The 22,738-nt window shown below is 38.6% G+C and overlaps 1 protein-coding gene across 6 annotated transcripts in view; it reads right to left on the bottom strand.

The window, feature by feature from the left end:
- Nucleotides 1–1,284: 1,284 nt before the first annotated feature.
- Nucleotides 1,285–22,738, bottom strand: part of abi3bpb (ABI family, member 3 (NESH) binding protein b) — a 24,367-nt gene continuing 2,913 nt past the window's right edge. The window contains exons 2-22 of one of the 6 annotated variants that reach the window (XM_016507488.1): nt 19,170–19,349; nt 16,640–16,708; nt 16,321–16,453; nt 15,390–15,571; nt 15,259–15,311; nt 14,572–14,608; nt 13,695–13,772; nt 13,412–13,486; nt 11,648–11,848; nt 10,101–10,265; nt 9,254–9,319; nt 6,822–6,890; nt 6,512–6,625; nt 6,306–6,395; nt 5,974–6,183; nt 5,559–5,664; nt 4,883–4,962; nt 3,572–3,601; nt 2,785–2,943; nt 2,570–2,692; nt 1,285–2,135 (exon numbers count right to left, since the gene is read on the bottom strand). In XM_016507488.1, the coding sequence (XP_016362974.1) occupies nt 2,020–2,135; nt 2,570–2,692; nt 2,785–2,943; nt 3,572–3,601; nt 4,883–4,962; nt 5,559–5,664; nt 5,974–6,183; nt 6,306–6,395; nt 6,512–6,625; nt 6,822–6,890; nt 9,254–9,319; nt 10,101–10,265; nt 11,648–11,848; nt 13,412–13,486; nt 13,695–13,772; nt 14,572–14,608; nt 15,259–15,311; nt 15,390–15,571; nt 16,321–16,453; nt 16,640–16,708; nt 19,170–19,349 (2,336 nt within the window). In that variant the 3' untranslated portion in view covers nt 1,285–2,019. The remainder of the gene's footprint in view (nt 2,136–2,569; nt 2,693–2,784; nt 2,944–3,571; nt 3,602–4,882; nt 4,963–5,558; nt 5,665–5,973; nt 6,184–6,305; nt 6,396–6,511; nt 6,626–6,821; nt 6,891–9,253; nt 9,320–10,100; nt 10,266–11,647; nt 11,849–13,411; nt 13,487–13,694; nt 13,773–14,571; nt 14,609–15,258; nt 15,312–15,389; nt 15,572–16,320; nt 16,454–16,639; nt 16,709–19,169; nt 19,350–22,738) is intronic. The other 5 variants (XM_016507489.1, XM_016507490.1, XM_016507491.1 and 2 more) reach the window with 5 other exon arrangements.

The raw sequence follows: 22,738 nt of genomic DNA, 5'->3' as shown, positions 1-22,738 counted from the left end.
TGGCTGCGTTATTGCTGACACGCCAGGCACGGACCATGCAGTGGCTACTTTGAACACAGCTGTGAGAAGATTAAAGTGAGCTGTAAAGTCTAGGTAAATCTTATCAAAATTTGAAGTCGAAGCCGTTCAGAACCTCGACACCCCATTTAAAGTCATTCCATCTTTGTCTTCCTGTAAAATCTCATGTCCTTAAAATCCCAGTCTGGACTTTAGACCCATTTCCCAACAAGCTCTATAGCCATACATATGTCATTCAATTGGCTACAACGTTAGGTTGCATAACAGCAACGTTTTTATGTAAAGTTCTGGAAAACTATGACCAAACAGATAGTTTTGCCATTTGTGCTTATTTGGACACAGTATATCGGTCTTTAATTCTGTCGTCAACCCAAACTAACATTTATATATTTCTATCTCTCTTATATGCTCTCCCCTTCTTTCTTTTGGTTGGAAACCTAATAAAGTCACCGAGAGGCATTTTGAATTTTATAGTCTTTCTTTCCCTCTAGCTTTGTGGTTTTCGGAGAATGTCCCTGTATTGGGTTTGGCAGGGCAAACTCTTCTCTTTTTCTAGCTCTGGAAAAGTATAGTAATGCAGTAAAGCATGTATTGATGTTTATTTTTATAATTTGAGCTGGTGAGATGAGGCAAGTTGAGTGGAGTTTAATGGTGGTCAAATTCCCAGAGTTCCAAGTGTTAACAGACCCACCTGAGAAACTGCGTTTCATTGTATTCTCTAGAAATCCATTTAAAAAATGGTGCTACGACAAAGACAGGACACAGAGGATTAAAAAAGAAACAAAACTTCTGGTTTTTATTATTGTAAAATACATACAGAAGAAAACAAATCCAGAACAACAACAAACAACAGTTTCATCTTACAAACAAATTCCATGAAAATACGGATAAGCCAGAGAAACTCTGCCAAGGGCTTGGCAGGGACAAAACTGTACAAAATATGGGACCCAGATAAGCTCTCCTTGAAGTATTACGATCTTCAAGACTCCTTGAAAGTATTCAGTGGGTTAACACTCAACAAAAGTGTTTTGTTTTTTATTTAAACTTGTATCATGTTTCACAAGCTTGAGGGGAAGGATTTTTAATTTTCTCAAAGGTTTCCTGAAAAAATACTCTCTCCATATACATATAAATATATTTGTGCTGTGCAAATTGCAAGTGTAAGGTTGTCCTTACAATCTAGAACCATCAAACATACCAGGACTTACATTGGAAGACTATAGCCATGGTACAAAGCATCTAAATGAATGTTAGTTTGCATGTTTCATGTATGTAGATGTGTGTGCGCATGTAAAGACAATGATTATGTTCATCCCAACCCGTTGTAAACATAGACGTGTCGTCGTCTTGAGTCCATTGTGTCTATTCTAGTGTGGGTAACCTGACTTGTTGAGCCAGTACAATGTGTTCGTAAAAGCAATGTAACGAAGAGTCCCAGCTATACATATCATCTGACATATCAGAGACCTAAACTAATACAGCTGCCTCTGGTGGTAGTCTTTAAAGCGCTTAATAAAAGCCTGGCCCTTTCTCACTGGAAGAAAGTCAGTGAAGAAACCACAAACTTTGATAAATAATATTACACAAAATATCAAAATAGTTTCAGGGAGCCAGCTTCCCAATATTTAAACAAGTATTTTTACCTTTCTTTTTTTATGTTATGTTCATCACTTCAATGTATCTGAAGTGTTTTTCTCATAATGAACTATTTTTTTTAATTATTATTACTTTGTTCTAGTTACTGTATGATAAATAACAAGATGAGGCACTGTTTTGCTATTACATGTCACAAATGCACTCAAAAGTATTCCCTGACTCTTTGATCCTGTACACTATTATACATGGTATGAACTTTGGTGACGTAGGCTGAGGAGTGACTGAACTCACCATCATTGGTGGGGGGGAAAACAGTAAAAAAGCCTGTCAAGTGACTTTAGCAGGCACCAACCCCAACCAATGAGAGTTACTCTTTAGGGTTCCTTGCGGACACTTGCTCTGGTCCTACCACTTCCCTGGGATTGGCGTACCGCATTCGTACCATGCGACGTAGGTGATATGGGAGTTTCCACCTATCTGGCCGAAGTGGACTGGCTCTTGTCTCATTGCTCTGTAGAAGCCTGAAAATCATCAAGAAAAGCATTAGAATCGTTTACTCACTCCTTTCAACACAGTTTTGAAAAATGGGCAGGTTGCATTTTTCCATGCAATTAGTCCACATGGGAACTGGAGATTTTAAGCTTCAAAAAGGATGCAAAGGCAAACATTTAATGAAAGTGGTTTATATGACATATCTATCATACAATAAGATTTGTGTGAATAACCGGATAATGATCTTCCTCTCTCGTGAGCTCTTAACTTCTGCAAATGGATCATGGTTTGCTGAGTTCAGAAGCGGCTTAAGAATTAATCAGTTGGAATTGTTTTGTAAACTGGTTCTCATGCTAGGTTTGGAATGCCAAAAAGGTGAGTACATAATATAATTTCTTGTATTTGAATTTCGTAACTAAAAGCACAGTAACATCATATTTGTGGTTTCTTGTAGTTTAAATACCTGGCCTGTTAGGTAGCTGGTCTGCAGGAAGCTGAGTGCCCGTTCTTCCATCCAGGAATGAGTCCACAAACTGGCAGTGGTCTTCACCATGACCCGTCTGGTCTCCAATATTGTAGAATTTACCTAAAGGGACAAAGAAGAAAAGAGCTGCCAATTTGTAATCTATTCTAGCACAACATGAACCCAAGGTATGGATCAGTTTTCCAAAGACTGACCGTTGAGGGAGTCGCTCAGGTAGATCTTGTATCGGAGGGAGTTGCAGAGTTGGATGCCAACAAATTTGCGGTACCACGTCCTCTTGACATACTGCTTCCCGTTGCATTCGGAATAGGAGTCAGTTTTGAAGGGGAACTGGGTCCAAATGGCATCTTTACCTGAACGGCATGCCGAGAAACCCCAAGATGTTATTTTATGAACTGACAAGGCCAGATATTATGTTCTGGCACAGATTGTGCAAAACATAGTTTCTTTCAGTGGTCGTCTGAAAAGATTACTGGAGTACAGACCCCATTTTTGTTTATACACGTGTTCGCAAAGGCATGCTGGACATTAAGAGCTGAGGGTCTGCTCCATTAGTCTCTGTTTCCATTGGCACCTGTCATAAGCTTGTCTTACTATTGGCTAACTTTGCCCTCTATATCCATTGTTCCATTACTCTGTCAATTTCGGCTGGAATAGACAATACACAGGAAGAAATCGAGGGAGATGGATATCAAACTGGCCCATTCTTGCAGCTCATTGAGTGCAATAAAGTACCGAGGCCCTTATTTGAGAGCAAGGATGGAGGAGGATGGTCATATCCATTTGCCACTCTTGGGTAAATGTTTTGTCTGGCTGAAAACTTGGTATGGAAGAAGTGAACTCATAGGAAGTCTCCACAGCTCCTTTACCCATTCTTTTTCTTACTTTCCTCTGCTAGGACTGCTCGTTACATTATCCATTTATTCAACAGATAGGAATTTGTCACCTGAGAGAAATAGGGTGCAAAGAAGAAACACGTACCTGAGACGTTCTCGCTTACCCGTGGATCCGCTACAAGAGAAAACAGGATGAGAATGAGGAGAAATCAGAAATGATGGTTTTGTTTTAGAGCCACCTGGTCGTAGAGACAATCAAAATGATCTGTAGACTGTAGGAAAGTTACTGACACAAATCGGCCAACTCTGCATTGGCTATCCATGGGTGGGCAGAGTGCCTTAAGCAAAAAAAAAAAGTACAATAAATTCCAACAAGCAGAAAATACTGTGCTTTTCCAGCGGATTTTGAATCTCCCTTATGAAGAGAGATCAGCTGGCATGAACTAACCTGCTGGATCTGCCAAAGCTATAGGGGAGAGACTGAGCCTCAGGGGCTTTGGTGGTAAAATCTCATCATTCAGTTTTCCTCTATTTCTTTCCCGTCATCGCACATATGGACTCTCTTTGCTTCCTAGTTGCCTTTGCCCTGCTTTCCATTCTGTTGCTAGTGTCTTTCTTTATGCAGGCCAGACAAGGTTTTAAACTAAAGCCCCCTCCCATAAAACATGTAGATGATATGGCTCTTTATTTATTCCTTTTTTATGATATGTTGTTAGTGAGCTTGTAAGACAGGGAAAGGTTGGCTGTGTGACAGCACTCCAGGGGTTCATCTACAGGCAGTTATAGGGCCAAACGTTACAACAGTACAGGGACATGCTGGAGTCATTATGTTAACGACAAACAACTCATTACATATATCTCTAAGAGATAAAGGAGAGGCCACAAATATTGGCTGACTTGCACAGACAGCATGCAAACCCATGGCAAAGCAATTTGCAGTGCTTTCCCAGGGGATATTTGCATTTTATGCCTAATGTATGACTTTAAACACATATTTTATGTTAATACTGGGATTTAGTTGGGATATGAGAATGACTCATGGTTAAACTATGGCTGAAATAAACAAACATTCTGATAGCTCCAGGACATCTCTTCCACATTAAAATGGCATATATTTTTTAAGTATGCTTATGACAAGATAAGTTCAAGATTAAATTATTTTCTAGTTTAAACTAATGTGCCAAAAAATGTACTTTTTGTAGTCATGGATTTGTTTAAAAAGCTTTTATACCATTTTAAGAAATGTAAAAACTGAATGATTCCAAAATGCAACCATCAAGGAAAAAAAATAGCCTTACACCTTGAACAATGTACAGTGCATCGCACCATATAACTTTGATTTGGGGGACTAATGTTTTGCAGTAAAGAAGTTTTCTTAATATATATATATATATAAAAAATAATAATAATTTCTAAGAAGTAATTCTAAAAGAAAAAAGAAAAGAAAATGCATTACCAGACTCTGTGTTGAAGGTCACTGGTTCGCTGGGCGGCCCTTCACCGAGTTCATTCTTGGGCTTCACCTTGAATTCATAACTGTAAGGTAAGACAAAGACAGGTGATGGAGCATTACGTTTCTGCTTTGATCCACATAAAACCATTAGATATATTCCATTTCACATCTAATGTTATACGCCTGACACAGCAGGCAGTCTGCTTAATTTAAAATGATTAAAAAAGGATTTCTGTATTGAAAACCTGGTGGGTTGTTGTCAAATTCCAAGCAAAATGAGGTTCTTATTTCCTGTCTTCTGAGCCCTGACACTTGATATATTTATTCTGCAGAGTCTGAAGACTCAAAGTCTGTGGCCCCCTTTTAATGGATCTTCCATCTGTGATGTAGAGACATTACCAAGGCCCACATGCCTCGAGATGCAGTCCATAGCAAGCACTGGTTTATATTGTGTCACCAGATCTTGAGCCTATATTCAGCCTCATTAAAAAGCTAGCAAGCGTGGCGGCTCCCCTACAGCCAGACCACAGAGCACACGTCCAACACCTTGTCCAGACCTCAGGATGCATGTAAGTCCTAACACCCCTGGTATTCGACACCCACATCAACTAAAATACATCTATCAAATTCAGCAGGGTGCCTTAAATAGAGAGGTTGGAGTTCTGCATTGAGACTGTACCTGCTCTCTGGTTTGAGGTTCTCCACAGCTGTATGAGTCTGGTTGGTGGTCAGAATGGAAACCTGTTCACCATCAGGACCTTTAGTAGTTGAGATAACCTCATATTCTGCGAAAAAAGACAAATGAAAAGGAAATGGATTAGGGATTGATCAAAGTTGAGGGTTAGTATTGACTGATCAAAGTTGACCAATCAAAGTTTTGACTGATCAAAGAATGTTAGGTTAGTGTTTAATTAAAGTCAAGGGTTAGTGTTTGAGTCATACCCTAAACCTCAGCTTTGATTCATCAAAGGCAAGGTTTAAATGAATTTTAACACCACAATATATTACACATTATATTCCTTAGATACAAATGGGTATAAACCAATAGACATTAGACCATGCTTTTTCTTTGACGATCCATCCCTTAATCCTACCTGTCGTCTCATTATCTGTGTTCTCCCAATCAAGAATAATGAAGGAGGGGCATCCTTCCACGGTTACAACAGTAAGGTTGGATGGGGGTGTTCTTGGAGGGTTGGTGACATTTTGCTCTCCAGCCTCCTCCTCAGGGAAGTAACTCAGAGAGGTGGTGATGGAGCAGGGTTCGTCTGGCTTCTTATCTGTCTTGTAGACCACATGTGGAGCTGGACAACAACACATTTGTGTTTAAATTCAGATTCTTCTTTGCTTTGGCTCTGAAATTCACATTTGTATCATTGAGAGAATTTGGCATGCATGGCTACAGTAGTTAAGAAAGTCTCATTACCAATGTAGCGTTCTTTGCCCATGGCATCAACTTTAGAAGCAGGAACAGAGCTGAATACTGAAGAGTTCTCCCATGTCTCAAATTGGGGTGCTAGGACACCAAACATTAACAGTGTCAACTATATTTATACACCATGTACTCAAAAGATGTTTAACCTTCAGCAGAACATTGAAGATGATAGTATAAAACATCCCATGAAGACAAACCTGTCACTGTAGGAGAAGATGTTGTCTTTGGTTTGGATGGTTTTGCTGTAACAGGTGGCAGCTTGTGTTTCAAGATGGAAGCTTTGTCTTGACTCAGGCCTGTTATCTTGTCTGCTTTTTACATAAACAAGTGAATACACAATGTTTTAAACATAGCATCTTACCAAGCCGTTTGGTGTTAAATGGCAGAAAATAATGTCAAAACACATTTTTGATTCACATTTGTGTGGTTTTAATTTAGCAGATTATGGGGTTCCATCAGCTAGACTAAAGTATTTTGTCTTTTAAGTTTAATTGACATTTTACCCACCTATTCCTCCAGGTTTGCTAACAAGATTGGGCTTTTTTGCTGGATTAGGAAGGCGTGCAGCTGGAGAACCTGTAATGATGGAAGCAAAAGTCATGAAGTAAAATCCTGCCAAATTCAGATATCGTACTCTCCCATTTCCTTCATCTGTTTCCACTATGAACTAACAAGCACACGGTACGATGAAAATGGCACCAAAAGCTCTAGATCAGGTCAAAAGTAGCCCTTCCCTCTAATCACCACACATTCTCATAATATTCACTCGTCTTCATCATGTTCTCTTAACTTATGATTTTATGAAAAACAGTGGAATACATCACTACCACCCTCAATTTGGTTGAACGACTTTCACATTTTAGTGAAACACCCAAAATGTGTCCCTTGAAAACACCTGTTTTCAAGGAACCATTTCTGTTATAGAGTCAAATATCTAACAATCATATAATATACCAAACTCCAACAGCAGAAAGTTGTTAACTCAAAATATATGAATTCAAAATATGGAACATAAGATGAAATGCCCTCATTCTGAAACACAATGTGGTCAAACATAAAATCTCCTAAAATGAAAATACGGCTTTTCAAATCTTTCTCCTATTCTATGGAAATTGGAGTATCTAATACTCTAAATAATAAAATTGAGCATAATGCTTGTTTACTTTTAAGAACCTGCCATTTGGATGCTTTGCTAAATGAGAGTAGCAAATTGAGAGGTCAATCTCACTTGTGAAGTTAACGGCAAATAAAATACAAATCCCTGTTTTCTTTCTGATTGCATGGCTGAAGTCTAAACATTGGCACTTCAACTGCCTTTCAAGCCGTCAGTTCTCAAGCCATAATGCAGTCCAGCCAAAAGCAAACAGGCTAGAGCATGTGGACTCTTCCCAGGAAAACTGATTCAATTTACATCCGAGGCACCAGTTGTGAAACCCTCAGTTCATCACAGGGCAATCAGAAGGAGCTCAGCTCCCTAAACCCTGTGTGGTACGAGTAAAAACTGCAAAGCTGGGTGGCGAAAAAAACATACTTTGCTGAAAATAAAACTAAGGACCAACAGATGTCATACTTTTGCAGAGGGAAAGTCATTTCCAGAGAGCTAGCTGAGATTTTTGGTGGTGATGCCCGATGTTTTGGGTGATCTAAAACTGCTGTGGTTAGATGATTTCAGGCAGTCACTGTCAAACAAATCTGCCATAGGTCCTCTCTTCAATGAAATCCACCAATCAGCCATGATCTCCTTAGAACTTTTGGTCAGTAGAAGAGAATTCATGCCAACAATTTGTGCTAATTTTGTTGTATTCCACTGTTTTTGCACAAGCTGTAAGTAATAAGATGTGCCAATCAACTGTGCCAGACCTTATTTTGTCTGTGATTGTTTTTTAGCTTTTCTACTGATCATGGCAGCAGCAGTTCATCAAATTATCAAATAATAGGGAATGGTGGTAAAACCAGACAAATATCCAGATGTGTAATGTAATTAAACGCCCCATTATAAATTTAGAGAGCCACTTTACAAAGTACACCAGATTGCAGAAGTCTGCTGTGTTCTCCAAAATCAAGACTAATCAAAACTGATATGCAGATTGATGTGCAGATTGTGTTCAGCACATATTTTGTGGCTGTTTTTGTGCTGTTTATATATATATATATATATATAATTTTTTGAGCACTAAACAAATTCTGTTGTGGAATTGCTGTTAGTTAAACTCCATTCGTAATGCTAAAGCAATTATTGGTAAGCTGCCCTCCAACATATTTTGCCATGTTAACTTTGTTGAAAATAACAGTAATGAAAATTTATATTTCATGGATAAATACCACAATTTTGTAATCTTTTATAATCTGCCTGTTTTTGTTTCTGCTACACAGATAAACAATATGGCAGACTGAAAAATACCTCATACCACATGGAAGCTCGTGACTACAATAAAGCATGCAAGTTGTCATGCACACAATGAACTTTAACCAGAAGCAGCTACAGTCCTCTGCAGAAGTTTCAAACATTATTGCTGAAATGCACAAATAAAAGAGCCACAGAATGTTACGAGACAGTTTAGGACATTGCCGTGGGTTTCTGTGTCCTTCAAAAGACATGTTTTTCTCTTGAAAATAAATGTCCTACAGCACCATGATGGTTTAGAAATTAAAGAAACCAATCTGGGGAAAAGCTTTGACAATTACACCACAAAAGCTCGCGGCAGCATGGGATCTGCAGAAGCTTGCAAAACGACAACAAACGTCAAAGACAACATGGCAGATTTGCGAGCAAATGGGTTGAATGGTGAATGAATGGACGGATGGATGGACAGACACAAGTTTACAGGAGATTATGGATGGGAAGGACACCAACATGGGCACATGGGCTGCGTCACAAACAGACTTTCTGCAGGTTAATGATGGCTAACACACACAGAGGACGAGTTGACTCTGTTTACCCATTCTTGTTCTGGACCATATGGCTGGTTTGGGGAGAGAAAGTCTCTTATGGTGCTCACCGTTAACTGTTGAAGGGGAAAAGAGTGGGTGTTATGGAGAAAAGGAAGACTAAGGTAGCATCATATTGTTGTTTTGCTGAGGTGCACAGCAGCTGAAGACAACTGAGGTTTTACATAAAGAGTTATAGGCTGCCGCTCAACTACCTGAGGGGAAGAGAAGCCTTTCAAGATCAGATTAGTGCAAATGTTGGCGGTCTGAGTGCCCATTGGGCTAAATCGCACATACTTCACTGACAGTAAAACTGTCAGGTGTGACAGAGTATGATGGCCGGTTTGCACACAAACCACATGTTGCAAAGGAGAAAATTTGGCTCTTGTAGAAAAACTGCCCCAAGAGAACTGCAACCAAAATAACTTAGCTGACAAGAAAGAATAAATAGCTGACAGGGGAGAAAAGGGGAAAATTGTTTTCTAAAGTAATTTTTGTTGATTTGCAGTAAAAAAACAACAAAAAAAAAGTAAATACTTAATGGGAAAAAAATTCATAATATGCATAATATATTTTAAATAACCTTGGATTTCATACAGTATTTTAACCAAATTTAGTGAGGTTTAAAATTTCAGAAATATCCCCTGAAAACAAACCTAATTATGATATTAATTGAATTGAATTTTTAATCAAATTGTCTTTTTTGCTGAAAATAAGACAAAAATACTTGTGCAGGAGGAAGGAGGCAAGTTATCCAATAAATAAATAAAACTAATAATAAAAAAGAAAAGCAGAAAAGAAAAAGAGTAAAAGAAAGAAAAAGACTTGGGTAAGAGGGGTAAGAGTAATGACTTTTACCCCCATATCTTCTGGAGGAGTCAACAAGCCTGGGGGAAGAAGGTCTCATAGAGAGAGAGAAAGGGTATCTGCCCAGTGCCGTCTGGTTCCTGGTGGTCACTGTTAAGACTGAATCGAGGGGTTTGGATGGAAGAGAAGAGATGGAGTCTCTCCGGATGCTCTTACCTATATTAAAAAAAAAACAACAACAGCAGCTTTGGTTATGCCTTTTCAACTCTGGGAAGTACTGCATGTTGAGGCAGGTACTGTACAATTATGTGAGGGCTGCTATGTGTTAAAAAGATTTGCCATCTGTGGACTGATGAAAACTAAAAGTACAAGTAGAGTAAGAGCTCATTTTAATGAACAAGTGCCTACATAGGCAGCATCCTAACTGAAATCACCCTCTTAAGTGACTGATTTGAAAAACTTTCTCTAGGTAGCAACTCAATTTAATGCTCCTCATGCAAAGTGCACAAGAGGCTTGGCTTACAGTTACAATTTCAATAGTTTTGAGTTAGCATGTTGCTAAGCTAACAGTGCAACATTTTCAAGCATTTACAACACTTGGACATATCGTATAAGGTTGCATATGTTAGCTCAGTTATAATCAAATTTTTATTTATACTTTTTGGTACTGGAAGAATTACATCTATAATTATAATTTATAATTATATAACTATAACTTTCATGCTTTTTTGTCGCCTTGAATGGATTTTATTACTGAACTTACATAGCAATGCATCATGGGATTGGCTTTCCCACATTGGATGCATGCGATAATCATGTTGTACATTTTGGAACACCTATGATGCCTAAAAAATACTGTATACGTAGGCAGCTTCCAAGGTTTGAAACAGAAAAGCTACTGTTTATAGTAAAACTTGGATGAATTTAACAATAAATAATGTTTGTTCTGACTGGAGTAAGACTAAATCTGATGTGCTGATGATTGCAGTAAAGTGCAGCAGTGCATTCCTGTGAAGACAAAACATGGTGTAGGGGAGGATACAGGAAAGCTGTGATTTCAGACAATAACACAGACATGATATACACCGATGGGACAGTTGCGATAGCTTGCCTGACAGAGCAAATAAATGAGAGGATTATGTGAACTGATGTCACCGGTTCTTGCTGTTTTTACTGGCGGTCTCTCTCACATAGACTACAGACAGCTCTTCCTGTAATCCATTGAGCCGGAGTGTGAAATAATGTCTGTTTGTGGCTGAAGTTACCGAATTACTTTGTTTGATTGAAACGCGGTTTGAAGATCCATTAATTTCCTGCGTATCACTTTTCTCCAAACCCTCCTCAAAAAGTGGAGAATGAATTGAATAAAGCTTTGAAGTCTGATATTCTGGTGTTTAGTCTAAGTTTGCGGTGGTAGAACGCATAGCCAAAGGTTGAACGGCAAGCGCCAAAATAAAATACCCAAGTATCTGCGTGGTAAATAGTTACTCGCTGAAGCAATATGTTATTTTCTCATTGCCTGTCAACCATCAGATCCTGAAAATATAATTTTTTAAAGAACTTAAAAAAAAATAACAAGAAGGAAACGTAGGAATTACCAGAGGAACTATGTGGCATCTGAGTGGCACTAGGTGCACTGGTTTGAGAGTGTCCATGTGGGGGTGTCCGGGTAGTGCTGGGTAAGGAATAGGGGGTAGGGGTGACTGAAAGATGGGAGGGTTTAGTGGATAGGAGTTGGGGAAGGATGGGAAGGATCTCCACCAGCTGAGAGGAGTCATTTCTAACATGGCTGTCTGAATCTGTTTAAGAGAAAGGAGCAGATGAGCTCTCCATGCTGGAAAAACCAAGTCCTTACACCTCAAGGTGGTCAACCAGTTGAAGATGGAACACCAGCTTAGCTAAAGTGGTCTAGCAGCTCAAAACAGGTCAACCAGAGGTCCAACCAGGTGGTAGGTCAACTGATTATCCATCTAGCTTGTACCAGCAGTTTGGACCACCTTAAACTGGCTTTATCTGGATTTTCCAGCAGGGCTGATTATTGAGGCCATGATTGGAGCAAGTTTTCTAACAGGGTGGACTGTACACTCCTAAAAAATAAAGGATCCAGGGGTTGGGGGTTGCAGTGATGTCATGGAAGGTTCTCCCAAGACCCCTTCAGTGAACAGTTCTTAAAAGAACCATGTTTTTCTTAGTGTGAAGGACATTATAAAAATATTTTGTGGAATGGAAAGGTTCCATGGATCTTAAAGGTTATACATGGAACCATCAATGCCAATAATCTTTATTTTTAAGAGTGTTAAGAATGTTTGGTAGTTGTTTGCATTGCAATGATATTAAACACATCTGTAAAAGTTACTCAGTTCCATCCCATTGACTCTTGATGGTATGGATGCTTGAGTGCCTGTTACCGACGTTGAGTATTTGTTTTGACAGTTTTGTTGACAGTTGGGGGGTTGAGAATGAACCTAATGACTTTGGTCTCATAATCAGTTTGGCTCCAAGTGGAAAAACACAGAGTGTTGTACTGTTATCTTATCCAGAGTTCAGAGACAGAGGAAGACAGGAAAGGAGGTGGGACTCCCAGAATTCTGCCTTTCCCTGTTAGAACTAACATGGGACTGATTCTTTCTCTGCATGCAGTGACTTCATGCAGACTGAACAAAGGCCAGCAGATCAAAATGCAAAAATTCTGAATGAAAGGGTTGATGAGATCAGGAAAAGAGATGGTTTTGAAGCTCAGAAGATGAAATACAAGATGAGGTTAGACTGTGAAACTATGAAAAAATGTATTTCTACAGAATCTGACTCGAATAATGACTGACAGGATTTACAGTGACACCGAGGGACAAAGAGAAAGAAAGACAGAAATAAAGACATAGAGTGCCGTTTATGGCCACAGTAATAAAACAGATGGGGGACTGAGGAAACCAAACATTTATAACAATTATGATGTGATTGACAGGTGATGAAATGATAGGGGACTGAATGGGCAGAGATGAGCGTGACAGGGAAAGAGCTGATTGGTGGACACAGAGAGTCTGACTGGTGCTGAAGGGTGGAGCGTGAGCAGGCCTACAGAGACTGCGCCAATGCGTGACCATGCGTGACCACAGAAGGGCTTTCGCTGTGCAGCACCCTGGGAAAACTTACACTCACACTTCCTCCTCACTGTGGAGGCGACTGGTCAGGAATCCTCATCACGGCAGGATTGGGACTTTCTAACTCAATGTTCTTACAAGGCATGCCAGCATGCAGCCAATCATAACAGCGGATGTCTTTAATCCCCACCCACACCCAGCAAAGCGATTACCAACTGACTGCTCATAAGCAGAGTGATTTAAAACAAAACGTCTCTCGGTTACCCAGTGGAAGCTGAGGCCATTTTGGCTCATTGGCTCTTGGAGCAGCCACAGTTCCTTGCTGGCCCATTGGTGGCGCTGTGGGAAATAATGCAATGTTTTCGTAAATGGGGAAAAAAAATGAGAGAGAAAAAGTGAGCAGGCATCCCCAACAAGGCTCTTGAGAGGGAGAAAGTATTGAATGTCTTTATACTGTGACTTCAAATGCCAGTTTAAAACGAATGACTGGAATAAATCCAAATCCTGTATGAAAGAAGAGTGCAGAGAGAGTAAGAGGGAAAATTACCAAAAGATGTCTTGGGACCTCCATTAACGCCTGTGTTTTTGGGAAGTCCTGGCTGGCTTATGTTGTGGAATACCACAGCTAGAAAGGAGATGGCGAAGGAAGAAACCAACATAAAATGCTTTCAAACAGATCTCCACAGAAAAAATGACTTTGACTCATTTTACACATGGACCGAAACACAGATTAAAGTAAAAAACATTCACCCAAAAATCATCAAACTGTGATGATTTACTCTTACTTACTTAAACAAGTAACCATGCAGCATACAGTGACCAGGATTTGCCAAGCTACAAAAAAAGGCTGTCATGATTTAAAAATGACAAAAGCACCCTAAAGGTACCTAAAAATAGCTTAACCTTTTTATCTTAATATCTAGAGACAATTATAAGTCATTTATAGGTTCAGTTTCCCAAAGTGTAAACACTGTTCTGCTATCAAAACATTTCTTTGTTTATTTGACGATTCCGACCAGCCTAGCATAGCAACACTGCCTCAACCAATTGTGTAAGTTTGGGAGTGAGATATTTGTTTGTTCTACCAATGGCAGACTGTGGTCATTAGAAGCACAGAAATGACACCTTTACATTTCATTAAACTCCTCACACAAAGCTACCTAAGCTCTTCAAATGCCAAGAACTACTTGTCTTAATACATTTTTTTTTAGTTGTCATTTTTAAAGTTTGACAGCCCTTTGTCACCATATGCTTTAACTGAATGGAAGAGAACAGTGTGATTTGTCCAAAATTATTTTTGATTTACAGAAGGAAGTAAGTCATGCGGGTTTGAAATGACATGAGTGTGAGTAAATTACAGAATTCTCTTGTTTTCTTTATTACGTTTGGGGCAATTCTTAAAAAATAGTAGTTGATGGTCTTACCAGGTTGAAGTGGGAACAGACTGCTGTGGGTTCCAGCCTGTAAAAAGAGGGTTACACACATTTTTTTCCTTCCCTCTTTAAAAAAAAAAGAAGGGTAGAGTGAAAGAACACAGAACAGCTTTCAGTCTTCATATCATGTAAAAGAACTCTGTAATCAGAGTCTCTCCACCGTGTCTAAAGTGTTTCTGAAATGCCCTGACAGGCATGTATTATTTCCAGCCTCCACTCAGAAAATAAAGTCCTTTACACACATACATATGCCAACAACTGGATTCTTAACTCAAGAGATTAAGAATATGTGAGAAAGAGTTTGCTCGCAGGCATATTTTCTTTGTTTTCATGACAGTTCAAAAACAGACCATGGCGGACAAGAAACTCGGAAAGGCAACTCTGGCAAAGCATGGTGGGAGACCAGCTAAACCATCTTAAACCATCTTAGACAGGCACCCCAGACTTGTTTAAACTGGTTTCTTAATGGCCTTACCTGTTGGTTACTTGTTACATATTAAGTTCTAAATAGTCTAAATGAGATCTTTTTGTCTCAAAATGTGAACATGGTTTGAATTAAATTACGGTAACATCAGAGAAATACTAAAAGTTGTGCATGGCATGTGATTTTCCCTGTTAAACTGTTGAGGGTCCTCTATACTACAGTACAGCAAGTTCACATGAGACAACACTACATACCACAGTCTTGACAATGGGTCGGGTTTGCTTGTAGGTTATCTGCATGTTTTTGTCTGAAAACAAAATGGTATGATCATCTTTCAGTTCCTCAGCCAAAATAACTTTGAATCGATGTTTGGGGTCTCTATTACCTCCCATGTTGGTGTTGTGGATCACTGGTTTGCTCCACATTCCACTACGGTCGTCTTTGTTGGATCGGACGCCAAATTCGTAGGGTGTGTTGGGCTTGAGGTTGTCGATTACGGTATCAGATGTGGGGCAGGTCTGGTAGATCCACTTCCTGTTTCTTTCTCTATAGCGAATGGTGTAATGCCTGGTTCAAAGACACATCGATTATTCAAGTATCCAGTAGGCAAACAGCTCAAGAGTCATTTCTACACCCTAGCTTTGGCATCAAATTATGATGAGGTCCCACATTTTTAACAAACTGGAGTTCTGTCACCATAGCTATGGTCAGGCTTTAAACAGTGGGGCTTATGTTTGGTGTATTAAGAGCATTGGTACTCGACTTTAGCTTCCAACTGTTTTGGTCCAGGTCAACATTTCCAATGGCCTTTCCAAAAGTCTCCCCTTAACAGATAAAAAAAAGTGAATATACTTCTGCATATGAAAACCAGAGCGAGTTCGGGAGGCTGAGAGTATGTCATTCCGTCCCAACAGTGTTTGTGTCCTCAAAAAGCATTTAAACATGTAGACACACACCACACCTGCAGTGGCAGGGATCCATATCCCACACTTTTTTTTCCCTCTGTGTAGAAAAACATTGCACTCATTGAATGGGTCTCTCGGTTACACGACATAAATCCAGTCTCCTGTCAGTGCAGTGAGAACATTGAATAAAAACCTGCACTGCACAGTAATGCTTCTGAGGACGGGACCCCTAAATGCTGGAGAAAGGGTACCATGATATTTCATTATCTTTTTCCCCCATGTTCTTTTAGGTTAAATAGTCCCTAAATATGAAGTGAAGTAAATTAAGTCTTCCTCTGGGATTTAGGGCACTCATATGGAACATGTTGGTGGAAGAAAAAGTAAAATCCAGATGTTCTGTGTGTAACTCACCCATCCTCCAAGCAGTCGTTCATGATGTTTCCTTCATAGGGTGTCTTTAAGTAGGTTCCCCAGGACAGAAGCACAGATGTCGGTGTGACAGAATCGATCACCAGGTGAAGAGGTTTGTCCAGGTTCACTTTACCTGTTTCAAGCCCAGATTTATTCAATGTTACCAGAAGCTAATGCTAACTGAAGGTCTTCAAAGGTTCCCAGTGGTTCAATAGCACATCTGTTGCATATTTTCCACTAAATATACCGTCATGGACTATTTAAATTTTTTAATCCATTGCTAATACTTTTTTTTTTTTTTTTCTATTTTGCATGCTACCTGTGCAGTGCTTCTTCACATCATTGGTTGGGATGGGCTGAACAGCTACCAGGTACTTGGGCTCAGCATCTGTGAAAGCAAGCATCTCAAGTTATTTAAGGGTTCAAACAAACCCATAAAAAAGGGCAATTTCATGGTTCAATTTAAGTTCCTTTCATGAACTTCCAACGAACATGAAGAAAATAACCAAAAAACAAGAAAATATATGTAAAGGCTACAACACACGTCAACAAAAGGTTGACCCCTGAAGACTCCCATGACTGTGCGTCAATGTCAACAAGTCTCATAAAATCAGATAATTTGACCTTTTATGACAGAGGTTCCCAGTCCTGGCCCTGGAGAACCCCCAGCACTGCATATTTTAGATGTCTCTCTACACACCAGATTCATTTCGTCAGCTCATTAGTAAAAACTCCAATACCTCAGATGTGTCTGTTAGAAAAGAGAGACAACAAAAAACGTGGGGTTCTCCATGACCAAGATTGAGAACCACTGTTTTATGACATGGCAAGGTTAGTTTAGGTTGAAAAAAATATATTTACTTTGACAAATATATTTAAAATATATTTAAGATATTTAAACACTAAAAATAGGGAGAAAAAGTTTTGTTTGTTATACCACATGAGTCATTAAATTTAACATTTTGTTTAAAATGGTGTAAAAGTTTGTCCAATTGGCCATGATTTTTTAATGGCCTTTTCTGTATCAAGAACACTTATTTGTCACGGACCCACAATTCTGAAAAATTCTGGTAGACTTGTGTTTAGTAAAATGTCTTGAGTTATTTAATGTGAAGCTTTTCACACAGTTTATAGCTCTGTGATGACAAAGGTTTGCTAAACATCCGTGTTTCCACTGTAACAGAATTAAACAGCACATTTGCAAAAAATTGATTTGTTGGGGTGATAAGTTTGTTATTTATGCCTTTCTAACAGTTATGAATATGTAGGGAAAACTCATTTAGACAAAAAAGCCCATTAGACTGATACAAAATGGGTCATTACCAAAGTCCACAATAATTTGGACATTTATGATTGTATGTGTGTGTGGCATGTCCAGTTGGGAAGACACCAATAACTGCTTTCGCCTTTCGACCATCTGTTGTGCACGTGTATCATATTGAAATCTCAGCACACACTATAAATTCAAGTGAAATGATCCTTCAGCTTGCAGCCAATATTGAATAATGATGTGACTGTGTTTTCCTGTATTGAATTGCGTAGGTAAAGAAGCCAAAAACTCAGAGGCCCTTCCTTTTGGAACAAACAATGCTTTGTTTGCAAGCTTCTGGATAAGCGTGTAAGCGTCAATGTGTAATTATTTTTATGCTTGCATCTGTGCTTTCCATTGAACTGAACTATAAAGGCCTTGACTTGAAGGTTGAGACCTTGTCCACTTTAATCTTAAATGATATTTGCCGTCAACACTAGTGACCAGAATTGCATTTTCTAGCTATTAAAACTCTGACACCGATGAACCGATAATTATTGTCATGTCATAACAGCTGTTAACCGATAAGTGCCCGATTCTACATAAAACAAATACTTATTTTTATGTTATGGCTGATCACTGATAAATGGTCAATATAAAAATTCTATGCAAAGTTGATAATTATTTTCATGTTATAGCCGATAAACCGATAAATAGCCTGTATATTTTCTATAAGCCGATAAAATTCTATCCAATTTAGTTAAAATAAAACACTAAAAACTAAAATCACTGTTTTAATAGATGTAAGTGAGCTTGGGCATCACAGCATTATAATGTAAATTGACATTTATTTTGAGATTTGCTAAAAGTTACATTGTACAGTGTTTTTAAAATATTATTATTATTTGAATACCAGTAAACAGTATAAAATGTAAAAATAAGAGACATGGGCATGAACAATTAACTATACAATATCAGCCGACACCAAATTTGTATAATCTCTAACATCGACCAATAAACAATGTAGTACCGATTAATCCACAAGCAACTGCACTCTGTTATTCCTGCAGAAGTAAAATGAAGCACCTGGCATGGGCCCATTTTGTGAAAACAAACAGCTTTAGGGTACCTATGACCTGACCTTAACCTCCTTAGAGTGAACTTTGGGGTTGTAGCTCCTGAGTGAGTGATGATGAATGGAAAACAGGAAGTTATTTTACAGAATATTTTTTTTTTTACAAAAAATAAATGTGGTTAGTGTTGCTGGGAGTAATATGCGACCTTTTTACCTTGTCAAGCGTGATGTGTGTCTTTTTGGTGATGACAAATACTGTGGTTACCAAACCTTTAACAAATAGCATTCATTTGGGATTCAATTACAGTTTGTGTTTTCAAATAATGGAAGAGTTGGCGCAAACATAGGTGTGCAAATCAAGACGGTGGTTTCGATGGGTCAAGGAATCAGCGTTTGTGGTTACTCCCCCATTCCCGTGCTAACCCACAAAACAATAATAGACAAAATTATTTAGTGATTGTTTTGTGGGCTTCCTTCGGGCTCTTAAGCGAAATAACAACTGCCTGTGGTTAAACTCGAACTTACCAATCTCGGTCTCATAGGGTTCCCCGTTTTCTGGAAGTTGAATGAACTGCTTGGAGAACATGCTGGAACCATAGCCTAAGATGTAGCCTTCAAGTTTGACATCAGGGTTGGGTCGAACGAACTTCAGAACTATCGTATCCCCAGTGGCGTTGATTCGAACCTTCATATTCTGTCTTCTTACTGTGAAAAGGAAAATATAGTGTTTGAAATACTTTTAATTGGCTTAAGAAACCGTGCTGCAGCTCTTCAAACGTTCTCTGTTTCTATGTTTGACATTCAATGGCAGTAAAGAGGAACTGCACAAAAAGAGTGACTTTCAGAACACCGCAATGAATAAATGATTAATTACTTAAAGAGTAAAGAGTAAGACTTTATGTTTCCCATGTGTTGGATGGGGTTTGTGAATTTATGGGGTTTATTGATTTATGAGGCCAAAGGGGAATGGAGGAGCACTCTTTTGAGGAGCGCAAAAGTGTGTGCCATGAAAATCATCATTGAGGTAAATCAAGGACAATGGCTTTCACAGTTGAGCTCCTCGTCACTTCCCTCAAAGCACAGTAGCATATGGACCTCCAATATTACACCCTAGTTACGCAGCATTACATTTAGAGGAATTATGAGCCTTTGAGGCTTTGTACGGTTTCGGGAATTTGACACAGACACACATTTAAAGTGATCTGATCATTATCTTTTCAATCATGCGCCAAGCAATTCATTATAAATTACCTCCTTTTATACCAGCGTCGTCTTTCACTGCCATTTCATTGGATAATTTGCAGCATGGAAAATGTCTCGAGTCAGTTTCAGGCCCATTCTAAATCCAATAAGCCACCAGGCTGAGTGGAGATTTTTCCACTTCCACCTTTTTCCCATCAATCAGAACTGTTTAACGATTACGCGGCGTTAAAGAGGCCACGAAATGTCCTCCTTAAACTGATTTAAACTGGTTGGTCTGGGCTGTTGGAAAGTGATGTGTGTATTTAACTTTATAAGTAATTGCAAGCGTGGCAGGTAAAGCTCATCGCCCCTATCTGTCAAGTTCACCCCAGAAAATTCTGTCATTATATACTCACCAAGCTAAAATCATTTGATGTCTTCGGAGAAAAAATATTTGATATTTTGAAAAATCTTCATGCAAATCTTTTCCAAACAGTAACAGTTCCCACTGACCACCTAAAAGCACAATAAAAGATGCTCACACAGCTTTGTATTAGAAAGTCAAGTCTTTTAGTGAGCTGATAATTCAAGAACTGCTGTGAACAGATCATTGAATCAATGAGTTGAATGCAAAAACTGGATCAGTGTACAAATTCTTTGGAGACCATTCTTTGGATGAACTAGATCATTCACAAACAACTCAGTCTGACTTTTGAACTGGAACAACCAGTGCACTGAAAAGACCAGACTCGATAAAAAATTATTCATTCATTGATCCACTTCTTGAGGTCATCTCAACTGATTCAGTTGCAGTGATTCTTGAGTTACCAGCTTACCAGAGGGGAGCTGTTCTTTTTGGATGTCAATGGTCACTTTGAACATTGCTTGAAAAAGAGCTGCATGAATATTCTTATTGTATGCTATTACTTTTTGTGTTCGATGAAAAAATAGCAGCATGCGGGTCTGGAAAGACACAAAGGTGAATAAATAATGACAGAATTTCATTTCTGAACTGTCTATGGCGACGCCTTTCAAATCACCCTACATTGAAGCATAGACGTGGAAAGCCGACAGACTAATTCAGTAACTCTTCTTCTTAATCTTTTGAAATCAGTTAAGCAAACAAAAAAGATGAAGTATGTGTGGTCAGGGAAGCTGCTGGATTTGTACAAGGGAAAAAAAATACAAACCACTAAATCACTGGGATCATTGTAAAATAAACTCCTCAGTGAAAAGCACTTGAAAATGAACTCTACTTTAGGTGTTCCCTACCATTACAACAATGTACCGTATCACTTTGATTAAGTGTAATTAACAGGCAGGCGAAGTCTTGTTTTTTCATCTATTCATTCAGGTGTCTTTTTCAATTCCTAAACCATGTCAATGTAGCTTTAGACTGGGGCCAAGGTTCTGAGTCATGGATAGGCTTGACACTTGTGGTAGAGTGGTGTTATTGGTTTACCTGTTCTCACCAGCTTGTCACCACAAATGCTTTAATTGATTTTTTCCATTCCCAACATTTAATAGTTTTACATCTGACAAGTATCATAAAAAGCCGCTTTGCAGTTACAAGAGTTTTACCATTCCAGTGGAGGAGGGTTGGACAATGGTTTGACCTCTGTGGTCAAGGGACAATGGAAAACACAAACATATTTTTTTAGGGAAATCTTGCTGGTCAAATCTGGTGGTTTTATTTATTTATCATTTTAAATAATTAATTATTTTATTTGTTATACTATGCAATTGCCCAATTGTAAATAACTAAATGAGATTATTCATGTTCTAATTGCTCACTAAAGGCCCATTAGCACTAAGCGAATTAATGCAATGTCAAAGAAAAAATACTTCCAACGTTCATCAATAGTGTACAAAATAGTGTTTTTCTCTTAAGGGAAAACAAAAGCCAACAAGCCAAAATCTTATATTACATTTCAACTTAGAAAGAAAAACATGTCCTACCCCTAAAGGATTCAATAACTCGAGTAATAATAGGTTTTTAGCCAAGTCACGTTGTCCAATTCACTTTGCAAAGTAAATAAAATTATCACTAAATTATCGGATTGCACATGGATGAAAAAGAAAATGAATCCATAGAATCAACTATCCTTTCCTGTGTTTTTGAATCCAAAGATTTGATGTTGTACCTTAAAAATCCAGAAACGCAGAGGGCGGGCAAATAGCAAATATATAGAGGGGAAGCAAAGGGGGAAGGTATATCTCATTTGACACCACTGACAAGCATAATCATGCATGCTCTTTCCTGGCACTGATGTTGAATGATTTCCAGACTCAGACTGATCAGCCCCCATCCAAAGCCCTGCCCCAAGCTGTGTTCTGTCAGATACGGTTCGTTTTTAGTTTGTGCATGAATACGGTCCAGTTTTTATCGGACGTCTGGCACTTGTTCCACTTGAAACATAATTTACAAACACACTGATTTTCAGAAGGGTCAGTTTGATTCATAGCATTCCTCCTGGACTGAAGCCATGCTACACAAGGCACTTGCCAAGTCTGCATTTAAAATCAGTTCCCTTTTATCAAATCAAACAACTTATTTCAGTTGTTTTTTCATCATGTTCATAACTTTAAATAAGCAGTAAGTTCACCTAAAAAGTTACAATTCTCATGTACTCCAAATCTATATGACTTACAGATTAAAAAAAATATTTTTTAGTTTATACAATGAATTTCAATTGTATGGAAGCCCGTTTCCGCCACTGAATAAAAAATTAAAAAGGTAATTGCGACTTTTTATCTCACAATTCAGACTTTTTTCTCATAATTGCGTGATACAAACTCGCAATTCTGACTTTTTTTTCTCAGAATTGTTTGATATAAGCTCGCAATTGCGAGTTAAAAAGTCAGAATTGTGAGATATAAACTCACAATTCTGAGAAATAAAGTCAGAACTG

This window comes from Sinocyclocheilus anshuiensis, unplaced genomic scaffold, assembly GCF_001515605.1.
Source record: "Sinocyclocheilus anshuiensis isolate Anshui unplaced genomic scaffold, SAMN03320099.WGS_v1.1 scaffold2038, whole genome shotgun sequence".
NCBI classification, from domain to species: Eukaryota; Metazoa; Chordata; class Actinopteri; order Cypriniformes; family Cyprinidae; genus Sinocyclocheilus; species Sinocyclocheilus anshuiensis.
This window is presented reverse-complemented; position numbering and strand designations above follow the sequence as displayed.